General features: G+C 43.7%; 1 protein-coding gene across 1 annotated transcript in view; it reads left to right on the forward strand.

Annotated features, from left to right (window-relative positions):
- Positions 1-15,295, forward strand: part of LOC308090703 (kin of IRRE-like protein 3) — a gene marked incomplete at both ends in the record, with an annotated part of 132,284 nt that overhangs the window by 45,008 nt on the left and 71,981 nt on the right. The window contains one exon of the mRNA XM_080435968.1: positions 12,790-12,947. Within this exon, the coding sequence (XP_080292094.1) occupies positions 12,790-12,947 (158 nt within the window). The remainder of the gene's footprint in view (positions 1-12,789; positions 12,948-15,295) is intronic.

Genomic DNA, 15,295 nt, shown 5'->3' on the forward strand with positions numbered 1-15,295 from the left:
GGAACGGTCTTAATGGGTTAAAGGCAAACTGTAGCATACAAATAGACATCCTGCCCATCTTGATCCTATAGTTCCTAAAAAATATTTGACAGTAGATTTCAGAATAACCCGTAACATTTTCACCCACTTCATGACCCTCTTCTCCACCCATTATAACTGCAAAACTCCATAACACCCCCCCCCCTTACTCCCACACACACACACACCAAAATATATTATATTTCCTTTATAATGTCCTCATTGTCGGCACAGGGAGCTGAATGACCCTCGGTTTCCATATTTCCTCCCCTGGGGCCAGTGAATTAAATACCTTAGAGTGTAATGAAATAGAGTTACGAAAGAGAAAGAAAAAAACGACCCTGCCCGCACACACACATATATGGGGGGACAGGGGGAAAGGAGGACGGATGGCTGAGATGGAGAGAACTCTCTCCAATAATTATAGTTGGGGGGTGATTAGTCTGCCTCCGTGTTGTCGCTGGTTCATGAGGAATCTGTTGACCGGCTGCATTAAATCGTCAATTTGGAGGCATTAGGCCGTGCCAAGTTCACACACATGGCCGTATAACGAGGACGGGGCCGAGCAGCTGTGGTGGGGTCGCTGCAGAGAGGAGTGCTAGTGTTTGGACTCAGCAGTCCCCTCTGCTGACAGAGGTCAGCGGCACATCTGATTAGGGGAGCGAGTCCTGTGTAATGATTCAGGAAGCATTAGCCTTTCCATGGACCCGCGTGGAAGCGTGGCAGCCGCTGCCCTCACGCCTTAACATCTTAACACGGTGAAGGGAGAGAGGAACAGACAAGTCACAAGGTAATGGGGGTCAGTTCCACGGCTGGCCCTTGCGGAAGCTGTGCAACACCTCTTGCACTATAGGGGGGAAATCGCCTAGCTCCCAGGCCACAGAATTCAGCGTTGTACGGAGGGCCAGGTGGCTATAACTTCATCACATGTGTTTAGGAAATGCACTCGTCAGACTGGCCAGGGCTGTCAACAAGTTGTTCACTTTGCAAGTGAATAACTTGTGATGGACAAGGTAACGTAACTACAGTAATTAACCCATCAAGACCGGGAAAGTATCTGTGTCATTTTTAGATTTCTTTGGCTATTAAAAAATAGCAGATATACTATAGCGCGGCAACGAGTGCCACGCTATGAGCTTGTAGATCTGTTATTTTTTATTTTATTTTTTTGCAAATATTTAAATATATATAAATATTTAATATTTAAAGCGAACATTTGTAAAATATTTTGTTCCAAGGACCCCCAGAAGCTAATTTTCAAAATTTTTCCAAAAATAGCAGATCTGCAAGCTCATAACCGCGCTATGAGCTTGTATATCTGCTATTTTTTGAATAGCCAAAGAAATCATAAAAATTACACAAATGTGTCCCCGGATTGAATGGGTTAAACCCTGTTCTATGTCATAATTGGTGAACATTCAGCAAAAGTAGGCAAACATTCGGCGAGAATTGCACATTTCCAAGGTGCGCTTACATCGGCTATTTTAGATATTTGGTGTAGAGGGGAAAAAGGAGGGGACCAAGTATAGACCCCTGGGGGACCCCGCTCGATGAAGTATGTAGGCTTTAAGTGGTTAAAACTCTGTCAGTCCATCCTCATCCATTTTACTCCTCAGTGGATTGTGCCAATCAAACTGAAGTTACATAATGTGCTTTGACCACTGGCACCACGCAGAGAGGGAGAAAGCAGAGTCTTCACTTTTCCCAAGCGTAAGCTTTTTCATTAGCATTTTTGCCATAGGCTATGGGATCTGTAGTCGCAGTCCCTGCAGGCTGTGTGATCTGTAGTCACGGTCCCATAGCCCGGATGGATGTCCCCGCAGGTTATGGGAACTGTAGCTGTGGTCGTGGTCCCACACATAGACAGAAATAGGTAGGCGCCTAATTGGCCAGTGAGGCCGCACGTCAGCACCACCTCCATAGTATGTGGGGAAGTGCAGATCTCTGAGTTGTATTGAAGTGCCTGAGAAACCTTTTTTCTGTTTTATAACCATTACTGTTACTATCTACACAGTGTGTAAGATAAGGTGTTTTCGTATGAAAACCTCCTTTTTTTTCTTGTCTGATTTATTTCTGACGAATCAATCCAATCCACTTTATTTACAGAGCACATTTAAAACGACAGTGTTTGAGCCAAAGTGCTGCACACTTAATGAAACAAAGAATACAAAATTAAATCAATATAACAAATTAAAAACAAGAAGAGAGCACAAGAAAAGGGTAAACACACAAGACGAGGATAAAAGCGCACACAAAAATCTGAATGTCAATGGTGTTAATTTAAAAGCCAAAGAGTACAAATGAGTTGTCAGTTGGGATGAAACAGAGAAAAGGCAGAAAATGAGAAGACGTGCCATTTCAAATCAGGTCTGAAGTGTTTATTTGATGTGGCACTCTTGTGGGATATGTTGAATGGTTTTTATAGAAGCCTTGTCAGGGGGTCAAGGATCACCAAACCTGGGAAAGTAGATGTAATCAGTCCCTAATTAGTAAAACCTCTCATATCGGAACAATATTTTCCTCTACTGGTGTCGAAGTAGAACAAGCTAGGAAAAAACATGGCGGAAAGATGAATCGTCACTGCTCGTAAAGAAACCACTGCTAGTTTTATCAAAGACACAACATTATTTCCTAATTGTGAGGATATTCTTTTTTTTTATGTTGAACTTATAGGGGAGTTCTAGGCCAGTGGCTGTAAACCTGTGGGTTTATTATTTGGGGGGGGGGGTCCCCAGATGACTTGCTTAATGTGCAACATTGTTTTTTCACTCAACAGTAAACAAACCAACATACAGTATAAGTGTATACAGGATACTGTACATTGAATACTTTTGACCATTACTGCTTCAAAAGTAATTAACTTTTTTATACTAATAAAATAATTTCGAACATTGGCCAAATTGTCAAATATTACCTAAGAAAGACACAAAGCGAGACGTCGTGAGCTTGTAGATTGTAGCTAAATGTAATGCCTACCATTCCTAATTCCAAGTGCTTGTCAGGGTTCAAATATGATTATTTTGGTGGGTTGCGGCCTGAAAAGCTTGAGAACCTCTGTTCTAGGCCAGGGTATACCCGGGTCCAGGGACCACCAGGGGTCCAAATAGACCCTTAAGGAATACATACTGAGGATTTTACTGTAAGATTGGAGTCCCAGAGATAAAACATGGTATTAAACCGGGCAGGGTCCTTGAAGTTGAAAAGGTTGAGAATCACTGAACTAAACCATTATACTGGAACCCCCAAATACACTGTCAAATCCTGGGTCCCTGGCACAAAACATTATCAGATAGGGGGTCCACGGCCAAACACTTAATTAATTTGGAGGTCCCTGACATGGAAAAAGTTTGAGAACCGCTGTTCTAGGCTATAATACTAGAGCCTGGTTTTCGACCCGTTCCAACTTAGCTGCTATAGTGTTCGTGTGTGCAATAAAGTTGGCCACTGAACGCAGCACGCTAGAGGGGGTCTAATCAGCAGTCCTGCAGCTGTGGGGGATTGAGAGAAGAGGCCATGTCTTGGTGCTAATGAAGTCAGCAGGTTTTGTGAACTCCGTCTCCATCACACACTTTTCCTTCATCTAACACACACACTCTCCTCTCCCTCTCTCTCTCTCTCTCTCTCTCTCTCTCTCTCTCTCTGCTCGGCCTATTACTGCATCCATTGTGTTGTGCAGAGCCGTTGTGCATGCTACACTACACAGCATATGGCTCCATATGTGGCCGCTCGCCAGCGGCCGTCTGGAGCTATATGTCTACCAGCAGGGTTCAATTATAAACTAAACAACAACAACAACAACAAAAAACTCTGCGGCGGGGGGTATTTTCTTAACCAGTGGTTCTCAAACTTTTTCATCAAGGACCCCCGCCCCCCCATCTGAAAAGGGTTTGCCAGTGACCCACCCAAAAGACAATATTTATGTAAAAAAAAGTGCAAAATTATGTTGCTGTATCAGTGGTTCTCAAACTTTTTCATGTGAAGGACTCCCAAAATGTTGGCCGCGGACCCCCATCTCAAAATATTTTGTTCCAGGGACCCCCAGAAGCAAAGATTTGAGTTACAAATGTAAAAAAATATATATATTCAAAGATTTGCACAAATTTTCACAAATTTTCACAAATAGCAGATCTACAAGCTCATGAGCTTGTATATCTGCAATTTTTTGAATAGCCAAAGTGTAAAATAATGCTTTTTAGCTCAAATCTAAAAATGACACAGATGCGTTCCAGGTCTTAATGGCTTAAAAAGAAATATGAAATAGCAGATGTACAAGCTCGCGGCGGCACGAAGTGACACGCTGTGTGAGCTTGTAGATCTGTTATTATAAAACATGTTTTGTAGCCAACGTATAAATGGATAAAGTGATTAAAATGATTGTGATTCTGTATTAATTATATTAGCTGGGAGCCCCCCCCAAGGACCACTGGGAGTCCCCGGACCTCACTTTGAGAAACACTGTCTTAACCACTTAAGCCCTGGCCTATACTGTACTTCTTCATACAAGAAATTGCGGAAATAGTCCATCTACAAGCTCATTAGCCTGTGAGCTACAGTATTATCAATCATTCATTCATTAATATTTTGACAAATATGCTGGAAATAGGGATGAATAAATAATTGTAGGCTCAACTCTCCCATATGGCTACAAGCATGATTTTTTTAATAGGCCATTCCATGGAGAGAAAAGAACGTACAGAAAGAAATGCACAGTTTCCCCCCCCTTTATATTTGTTATTAAATACATCTTATAACATATTGTTTATTACCCACTGCAGGTCTTATTTTCTTTTAGTTAAGTCTTACTACAGGAAGACATTTTCAGTAATGGTTAGCTTGACGGTTGTGCTTTTTGACTTGATATGCCGCCGGTTAATGACGTTATCCAGCTGACACTTTGGTCCAGTATGGAAATGCATACTGTAAATACTATGAAATATTAATTTTGCGTGATTTTCTCAAGTCAAGGCGGCCGGTGCGGCTTTGATTTAAGCACTGGAGGAGGGGGAAGTAAGACTCCTCGTACGCAGTGTGTCTCCCCAATATGAGAACCTAGACTCTCTCACAGCAAGTGACGGCACGCGCAATGAGAAATAAGAGTACTCAGGTAGAGTACTCAGGTTGGCAAAAATAAATAAAAATCAAAAGAAGTCTGTACCAGTAAGTATACAGGCTCAGTTCAGGCACTGATAACACGGTGAGAGTACCTCATGCAGTGGAAGCTGCAGGCTTTGCTTTGCTAGTGTGTAGTTTCATAGCTGGGTGCCCTGTAGTGGTATGGGGATGTCCTTGTATCCCAGCCACTGGTAAAAGCCTTTTAAAAGAAAAAAGAAAAACTTTCATACATAGTTTTCATACTTAACACATCAGGTGCCAGCATTTTTTCATAACAACTTACGTTGGGTGCCAGCATTCTCCCCATTGACTGCGCTTTGCTGTTTAAAGCTCTAGACTCCACGAGGAGCAAATCCATGTAAAAAAAAACATCCATTCATGTTGCGCGATGACCCTGGCTACAGCCTGGAACGATAACATTTCACTCGCGAGTTACAATGGGGGGGGATCGCGCATCGCGCATGACCGGTTTTCCCCACCGGAAACAGATTCGGAGATATAGGTGTTTTAAAGAAGGAAATAGACAGGAAGTGGATGGCAGCCATGTTTTTTTTCCCGGTGATCTATCTGGCCTATCCTTCTCAAGATCACAATGGGTACTCCCAGAGCTGCTCTAGCCCCGCCCGTGTGGAGAAAAACGAAAAAAACAAAAAGACATATTTCACGGTCTGGACCGTGTTCGGCACCGGACCGCTACTCTGCGCAAACACGGTTCAGACCGTGTTTGGCACCCGATGTGTTAAATGAGTAGTAAAATGGACCTGAGTTGCAACTGTACTCTTTTTTTCACTCTACACCAAATGTCTTCACCAAAACTAGACGGTCTACAAGCTCACAACGCATCACGTTGTGAGCTTGTAGATATGCTATTTTTGGTAACCCCCCCCCCCCCCCCCAGAATAGAGACGCTGGGGTTCAAGTGGTTAAAGGGAGAATATGCGGCAGGCCCGGAGCCACGGGGGTGCCTGAGGGGGCCTGGCACCCACAGTTTCAAATTGTGCCCCCTCAGTTTATTTTGCCAAAAAAAAAAGAAAATTGGAAATTTAATTTTTTAATTTCTTATAATTATTTTTTTGATAAAAAATCGGTAAAATCAGGCAAAAATAAGAATTAAATAACATGAGCCTAACCTAACCCTAAAACCGAAATAAAGTAACAAAAAACGCCCAAAATCCGCCCATTAACCGCAAATTTTCTATTGCTGACTAGTGTGCCCCCTCACAATTTTCAACTGCACCCTCAGTCATTTTATCCTGGCGCCGGGCCTGATATGCGGTCTTTAAACACCTTCAACCTGGCCTCCCTATTTTGGGAATGTCATATAGAAACAGAAACTCAAGGCGTGTTGCATAGCAAACATTTAACTATTTCCGCTATTTTGGAAACAACTGTTGAAATGTGTTGAAATCTCAAAACATTTGAACATTTTCAACAATTTGGTACAGTAAATAACAGATCTACAAGCTCACAACAAGTCACACATCCACGCATTGTGAGTTTGTAGATAGGCAATTTTGTGTTATTAATTGTACGACAAAGTCTATGGGGGCTTAACTGGTTAACACTCTCGTCTCTCTTCTTTTACTATGGCTCTATTTGTACTCCCTTTTCCACCACTCCCTATACGAGTCCTCTCTCCCCTTCTCTCTCTCTCTCTCTCTCTCCCTTTCCTTCCAAGCACTCAGGATGAGCCAGCTGCATGATGCCTTTGATTTAGGCTTGCCCCAGATCTGCTACCTAATGAGCTGAGTGCTCAATCAATAATTCACTCAAGTTTGAATAAAATCCTGGGTGATCAGATCCTGTTTCATACAAGAATGTAATCAGTGCCTTTCAGCAGATTCAGGGGCTGCTTCTGCCATTAGCTCTCTCTGTGTCTCTCCTGCTGCTTGTCTTTCCATTTACTTCAATATCTTTTTACCCCGGTGCTCCTTTTTGAGCGAGTCCCTTGATGTTGATGTTGTTAGTGTCCATAACAGGAAGGCGACAGGTTGTTGGCGTCGCGTTCTCTCTAAAAGTGCATTAGTCCCTCATACTTGTGAGATTTAAAAGAATATTCATTACAGACTAGAACAGTGGTTCCCAAACGGTGTGCTGTGAGACAAGTCCAGGTGTTAGTCCAAGTTATTATATAATCATTTTTGAATTTAGCATAGCCTCAGTATTTCCCAATACTGAGGCACTTTATACAAAAAAATACATGTTTTAACAACTTTACTCCCGCCGTCCCTATTTGGGGAATTTGATTACATTTTATTGTATTTTTTTTTCCAAAACCGATGATCTACAAGCTCACAATGCGGCGCGATGCTGCGCGTTGTGGGCTTGTAGATCTGCTATTTGTTTTAGCTATGAATAACAGGTGTGCCTTGGAGATTTTTTCACTTGCCCACTGGTGTTGCCTTGGGCACAGAAAAGTTTGAAGAGCACTGGTCTAGAATGAGTACAAATAATGAAAGCTCGGTGGGTTGCTTCTACAGCCGAATGCCTCCAGTGCTGACTGTGTGACAAGTTGACACGGTCTGGGCCCAAGCCCAGAGCATTCAGGGCAAAACTTGTTGTTTTGGTGGCTTGCGCACCGCCATTTTTTTTATTTTTGGAGGGGGGCTAGGTCCCTGCTGTTCTGCCTGGAACACTATGACTTAAATGTAATACAGTTCGACTGTATTGCATGACTACTGCAAACATATTTCATTTGAAATTGCATTTTGTGATTGCGTTTCACCCAGCAGCACTGTCTGTCTGCCTGTCTCTACCGAAATGCCTTCGGAGGTTTCATTCGGATTCAGTCCGAGGATGCGAGTCAATAATTTATCAATGATGTTGTTGTTGTCGGGCAGAAACCGTGTATCGCCATAGTTCAACTTTGTATGTTTTATTTTATTTTTTAAATAAACTCATGCCTTACTTCATCATACAAGAGTGTCGCACAAAAGAAGTGAAAATATCAACAAAAAAAAGTACATTAGTGAACATAGCTGATCTACAAGCTCACAACGCGTCGCATTGTGTAATTTGACTTCTGGAGGAACTCTGAACTGCCTGACCCACCTAGACAGCTTGAGTATATTTTCTTGTATTAGCAGGTTGCTTTAAGTAGCTGTACTTTGCTCCAAAGTATCAGTGTTGTATAGTTGGTTTAGCTTAAAATTAGTTTGTTATTTTTTGATTAGCCTATTGTTAGGTCTCAGCTGACAGCCCCATTAAAGGCAGTTTCACCTGAACCAGCTCTATAGTCTTGGATAAATAGGGGAGGAGCCTACTTAGTCTGAAGGTGTTTATAAGTGTGTCCAGGAACAGTGTTTCTTCAGTGTGTAATTTGACTTCTGGAGGAACTCTGAACTGCCTGACCCACCTAGACAGCTTGAGTATATTTTCTTGTATTAGCAGGTTGCTTTAAGTAGCTGTACTTTGCTCCAAAGTATCAGTGTTGTATAGTTGGTTTAGCTTAAAATTAGTTTGTTATTTTTTGATTAGCCTATTGTTAGGTCTCAGCTGACAGCCCCATTAAAGGCAGTTTCACCTGAACCAGCTCTATAGTCTTGGATAAATAGGGGAGGAGCCTACTTAGTCTGAAGGTGTTTATAAGTGTGTCCAGGAACAGTGTTTCTTCAGTGTGTAATTTGACTTCTGGAGGAACTCTGAACTGCCTGACCCACCTAGACAGCTTGAGTATATTTTCTTGTATTAGCAGGTTGCTTTAAGTAGCTGCACTTTGCTCCAAAGTATCAGTGTTGTATAGTTGGTTTAGCTTAAAATTAGTTTGTTATTTTTTGATTAGCCTATTGTTAGGTCTCAGCTGACAGCCCCATTAAAGGCAGTTTCACCTGAACCAGCTCTATAGTCTTCGATAAATAGGGGAGGAGCCTACACTCCTCGCAGGCGATTAGCAATCAGTTGAAGTGGCCTTAAATACTTGCTCTGAAAGCGTCAGCTTTTAAGCGGCGGCCAGCAACCGAAGGCCAGGCGACCAAAGGCGACAGGCGACTTTGTCAAAATCCGACTTAGTCAATTTACGGCCTTCCACATTGAGTGCTTCTTCTCTTCATAAGCAGCAACAGTGTTTAGTGATATATAGTAGTGTGATAGTAGTAGTACTTATAGTAGTGTGTATATGTTTAGTGATCTACGATGTGTTTTCTTCCTATTCCTGTCCTCTCCTCTTCCTGGTGGTCGCAAAAACACTGGGTTACACCCAGATGTCGCGATACAACTAATCTAATATATCCTACTCTTTCCACTCACGTCGAGCAAGTGGTAACGGGAGGGCTTTGGAATTGCCACTCGGCTGTGGTGGAAGGCAAATCTGCTTTCATCTCAGCCTACGCAGCCTTGCTCTCCCTTAACTTCCTTGCTCTGACTGAGACCTGGATCAGACCAGAAAACACTGCTACGCCCGCGGCTCTGTCAGATGTGTACTCTTTCTCTCACACTCCCAGAGCCGTGCGGACAGGTGGTGGGGCTGGTCTGCTAATTTCCAGAAAATGGAAATACTCTCCTGTTTCACTGTCACAATTCTCTCCTACCTCATTTGAATTTCATGTGGTCACTGTCTCTCATCCAGTCAAGCTCACCATTGCAGTTGTTTATCGCCCACCGGGCCCTGCTGGTGGCTTCCTGGAGGAGCTGGACCATCTAGTCTCCCACTTCCCTGTCGATGGCTCTGGATTCATCCTTCTGGGTGACTTCAACCTCCCGACTGAGAAGCAGCTAGACCCACTACTTTCGTTTCTCGCCGCCTTTGACCTAGTTATTTGCCCATCTCCTCCTACCCATGAGGCGGGCAACCAACTGGACCTGATTTTCACCAGAGGCTGCTCTATTGCTAACCTGTCTGTCACTCCTCTTTCCAGTGAAAAGGGTAAGAAACTCTCTGATCACTATTTCATGTCCTACTCTCTCTCTCTCTCCTCTCCCCCCTCACAGCCCCTCCCTACCCACATGATTACCTCACGTCACAATCTTCGCTCACTTTCCTCCACTGTTCTTTCCTCCTCTGTTCTGTCTGCTCTCCCTGCCCCTGAATCCTTTGCTCTTCTATCCCCTGATACCGCCACAGACCTTCTTTTCTCTACTCTATCCTCTTCTCTCGACCATCTCTGTCCCCTCACCACCAGGCCTGCACGCCAAACTCCACCTGCCCCCTGGTTGTCGGACTCAGTGCGGACTGAGAGACGGAGCCTGAGAGCGGCTGAGCGCAAATGGAGAAATGGCAACCTCCTGGAGGACCTTCTCACCTTCCAATCTCTCATTTCTACTTTTTCCTCCTCTCTATCAGCTGCTAAAGCTGCTTTTTTCTGCACTAAAATTCAGGCTTCTGCTTCCAACCCTAAAAAACTCTTTGAAACTTTCTCCTCTCTCCTGCAACCTCCACCCCCTCCTCCCTCCTCGTCCCTCCTCCCCGACGATTTCGCCAACTTCTTTGACAAGAAGGTGAACGATATCCGATCCTCCTTCCCTCCTCCCCCGGCTGGTGCCTTGCGCACTACCCACACCCGTCTGCCTGCCACCCCCTCCTCTCTACCCTCATCTACTCCTCTCCCCCCCCCCATCCCCTCTCTATCCCACTTCTCTCCCCTCTCCCCTAACGAGGTCCTTCTCCTTATTACCTCTAGTCGCCCCACCTCATGCTCTCTGGACCCGGTCCCATCCACTCTGTTGCAGTCTATTGCACCTGAACTTCTTCCCTTCTTAACCCACCTTATTAACACCTCTCTGACATCTGGCTACTTTCCCTCTACTTTCAAGACTGCCAGAGTCACCCCCCTCCTGAAGAAACCGACACTTGACCCCTCTGAGATCAAGAACTACAGACCGGTTTCCCTTCTATCCTTCCTATCTAAAACTCTCGAACGTGCTGTCTTTAAACAACTGTCCTCCTATCTCCACCAGAACAACCTCCTGGACTCCAACCAGTCTGGGTTCAAAGTGGGTCACTCGACAGAGACTGCCCTCCTGGCAGTGACGGAGTCGCTCCATGCCGCTAGAGCGAACTCTCTCTCCTCCGTTCTGATACTCCTGGACCTGTCTGCAGCGTTCGACACGGTGAACCATCAGATCCTCCTCTCCACCCTCGAGGGGATGGGTGTCTCAGGCTCTGCACTCTCCCTGTTTGCATCCTACCTGACGGGTCGCTCCTACCAGGTGATGCTGAGAGGGTCTGTGTCAGAACCACACAGGCTCACAACTGGGGTTCCCCAAGGCTCGGTTCTGGGTCCTCTTCTTTTCTCTCTCTACACTACATCTCTGGGTGCTGTCATCCACTCCCATGGCTTTTCCTACCACTGCTATGCCGATGACACCCAGCTAATCCTCTCATTCCCCCCCTCTGATACCCAGGTGGAGACACGCATTGCTGCTTGTCTGGCTGACATCTCGGAGTGGATGTCGACAAACCACCTGAAGCTCAACCTGGACAAGACCGAGCTGATGTTCCTCCCGGGGAAGGGCTGTCCGCACCGAGACATGGCCATCACCATTGATAATGCTGTGGTGACCTCAACTCGGACTGCGAAGAATCTGGGTGTGACCCTGGACGATCAACTGACGTTCTCGGCAAACATCGCATCAGTGACGAGGTCCTGCAGATTCCTGCTCTACAACATCAGGAGGATTCGCCCCTTCCTCACGGAGAAGGCAGCCCAGGTGCTCATCCAGGCTCTCGTCATCTCCCGCCTGGACTACTGCAACTCCCTCCTTGCTGGTGCTCCGGCATCTGCCATCAAACCCCTGGAGCTTGTTCAGAAAGCTGCGGCTCGTCTGGTGTTCAACCGCCCCAAGTTCTCCCACACAACCATCCTTCTCCGCTCTCTACACTGGCTCCCCGTAGCGGCTCGCATCCAGTTCAAAACCCTGGTGCTAGCCTATAGGGCAGTGAAAGGAACAGCTCCTTCCTACCTCCGGGCTATGGTCGATGCCTACACCCCTGCCCGACCACTTCGGTCTGCCACCTCGGGGCGACTGATTGCCTCGTCACTCAAGGGTCCTTCTGGCCGATCCACACGGTCACGACTCTTTTCTGTTCTGGCCCCACAGTGGTGGAATGAACTTCCCACTGATGTTAGGACAGCAGAGTCACTGCCCATATTTCGCCGCAGGCTGAAAACTCACCTCTTCAGGAAACACTACCCTTCCTCTCTGCCTGACCTACTTGTTGTTAACTAGTTGTACGAACGCTTGTTTTCTATTGCTGTATTGTTTATTGGATTATTGGATTGTTTATTGGATCTTGTTTAGTCGATTCACTCATTTGATTTAGCTATTTTGTCTCATCTGTTTAAGGAAATAGGTAGCTGATATATTGCACTTTTACCTTGGCGCTAGGTATACTCTTGGTTGCTTGTTTTTGCAGATAATGCACTAAAGACTTCTGGTGATTAGTAGTTTTCGTTCCCTACCTATGTTGAATACACTTATTGTAAGTCGCTTTGGATAAAAGCGTCTGCTAAATGACTGTAATGTAATGTAATGTAATGTTGTGAGCTTGTAAATCAGCTATTTTCACTATTTTACTTTTAAACTTTTTATGATAACAAAAAAGAGCATTTTTTTTTAGGTTTCCACCCGACAGTGACGATTTACTTCTTGAGAATTCGTTTTTAGTTTTTCTTTTAATTTGTATCAACTCTTATCTGAGAATGATCTGTTTTGTCCCTACAGTGCCTCCTGATGAGCCGGTCATAGTGGGAGCGCCGGTAGTGAGTCTCCGGGCTGGCGATCACCTCAACCTCACGTGCCACGCCGACAACGCCAAGCCTGCCGCCTCCATCATCTGGATCCGCAACGGGCTGGTCCTGAGCGGCGCCATGTACTCCAAGGTAATGGAATGACACGCCCTTTTTTGTTTACACTAGAAGACGGGGTCAAGCAAATACCACTGGGATTGGTATTTAAGATAACGGATACGTGAGTGCGTACGCATCCTTTAAAATAGGACTGGATCCCTGGTGTAGATCGGCCGTTAAGATAGTCAAAGAGACATAGCCCTCCTCAGTGCCCTCAATACCCTCATACCTGTCAAACTACTCCTCCCAAGTAAGCGACACAGCCAAAATACTAGTGGGAGCGACCATGATCTGGTAATACCCAAATTTAGAACAAACATGAGAAAGTTTTCATTCTTCTACTCTGCCACCAAAATGTGGAATGCTCTGACACCATCCATTAAAGGATATATAACACTGGTTTCTGTCAAAATGTCTATCAGGAGACCAAAAGGGGAGGTAAATGCAAATTTCCCCATCTCTTTTGCACAGTGTTTATATTTGTTGATGACATTATTGTGTTCATTTTGTATGCTACTGTATGTTGACTAATTGAATACATAGGACCACAATGGAAACAAGTCCCCAGGACTTTTTTGTGTTATCCTTTTAGCTTTAATGTCTCACTGTACCACGTGCTGTTTACAATTTACTGTTAACAATAGCCAGAAAATCCCAATTATCCTCCTTGCGACTATTCTATCGATGCCTTTTTTTCGATTAATCGAATAATTGAGAAGATAGAAAATATATTTTTTTAATAACGAAATTGATTAGTCCAATTATCTTCATAACCTTCATAACGTATATTTGCCGCAAAATTGCAAAAACACATCTACAAACTCTCTACAAGCCTGTATATTGGCTATATCCGCTATTGTTGAAAATTCATAATTCTATTTAAATCTACCGGTACTAATACTTTTCATAATCAATTCAATTGAGTAGTTGTCCATTTTGTGAACTGAATTGTCATGAAAAGGACGGATGGTTCTGGTTATAATTAGCATAGCTGGCTGACACATTGGTGTGAACCAAAACGCAGACACGGCCTTTTTCCGGGGCTGATGGCGAACAGTGGCACAGGTGGCAGAGCAGTTGCCTGGGAATTGGAGGGTTCCTGATTCGATCCCGGCTCCTCCCAGCATCCTGTCGAAGTGTCCTTGAGCAAGACGCTGAACTCTGCTCAGCTGGGTGCTGTTAAATACTGTAGCTGCCTACTGCTCCTAATCATCAGGATTGTTGAATGCAAAGGTACATCCAGCAGTGGTGTAAAAAGTACTCAAAGCTTTTACTTACGTAAAAGTATCAATACTGCAATGTAGAAGTACTCTGTTACAAGTAAAAGTCCGGAATTCAAAATTCACTTGAGTAAAAGTATCCAAATGTACTTAAAGTACCAAAAGTAAAAGTACTAAAATGTTTGAAAATAGCAGATCTACAAGCTCACAACACGTCGCATTGTGAGCTTTTTACTTTTACTTTAGCCTAGGTATAAAATAGGGCTAAAGTGGTTAATATATGTTTTAGAATGTAATAATTTATATATGCAAAGAAACTGGTAACTACAATTTTCTAATAATTGTAATGGAGTAAAAGTACAATATTTGCCTCTGAGATGTAGTGGAGTAGAAGTAAAAGTATAGACAATTGGAAATACTCCAGTAAAGTAAAAGTACCTCAAAATTGTAATTAAAATTGCAAATATGCTTGGTCAACACAACTTCCCCTCCTTCCCTTTTCATCAAGTATTTTTTAATTTTTAGCTTATTGCCCACATTCAAATGCAAATGAGTCAATAATAACTTACCGTGGCTTTTATTTTCTTCTTTTAATACTAAGGGTAATCCAGAAACCTCCATAACCTTGGTTCAGTGTTACTGTGGTCCATGTGGAAGGACTGGGTAGTCCATGAGAATCAGAATCAAACTTTATCATTACAAGTAACATGGGTGAAATTCTTAATTGTGCAGACTCATCAATGCAGTTAAAAGATGCGGAGAATTGGAGCATAGAAGTTGAATAAAGTGCATAATAAATCAAGAGTCATGAATGTATGTAAAGGAGAGTCCATTTAAAACACAGATCAGTGCAGTCTGTGCATTAAAAACACAGTTCAGTTCAGTCAGTGCAGTGGCCACGCCACAGGCTTAGCTCTTATTCAGCCGTCTAATTGCTGCTAACTTGCTTGCCGCAATTAGCTTGAGCTATGAGCATGTAGATCTGCTATTTTTGAGAAATCGTGAAAATGTGTGCAAATCTTTGAACTCAAATCTTTGCTTCTGGAGGTCCCTGGAACAAAATATTTTTTGAATGTTCGCTTTAAAATATATATATACACAAATGTTCAAGATTTTTCAAAAATAGCAGATCTACAAGCTCATAGATATACAAGCTCAATG

The sequence above is a fragment of the Gymnoscopelus braueri genome (assembly GCF_963280865.1).
Source record: "Gymnoscopelus braueri genome assembly, chromosome: 8".
Lineage (NCBI taxonomy): Eukaryota > Metazoa > Chordata > Actinopteri > Myctophiformes > Myctophidae > Gymnoscopelus > Gymnoscopelus braueri.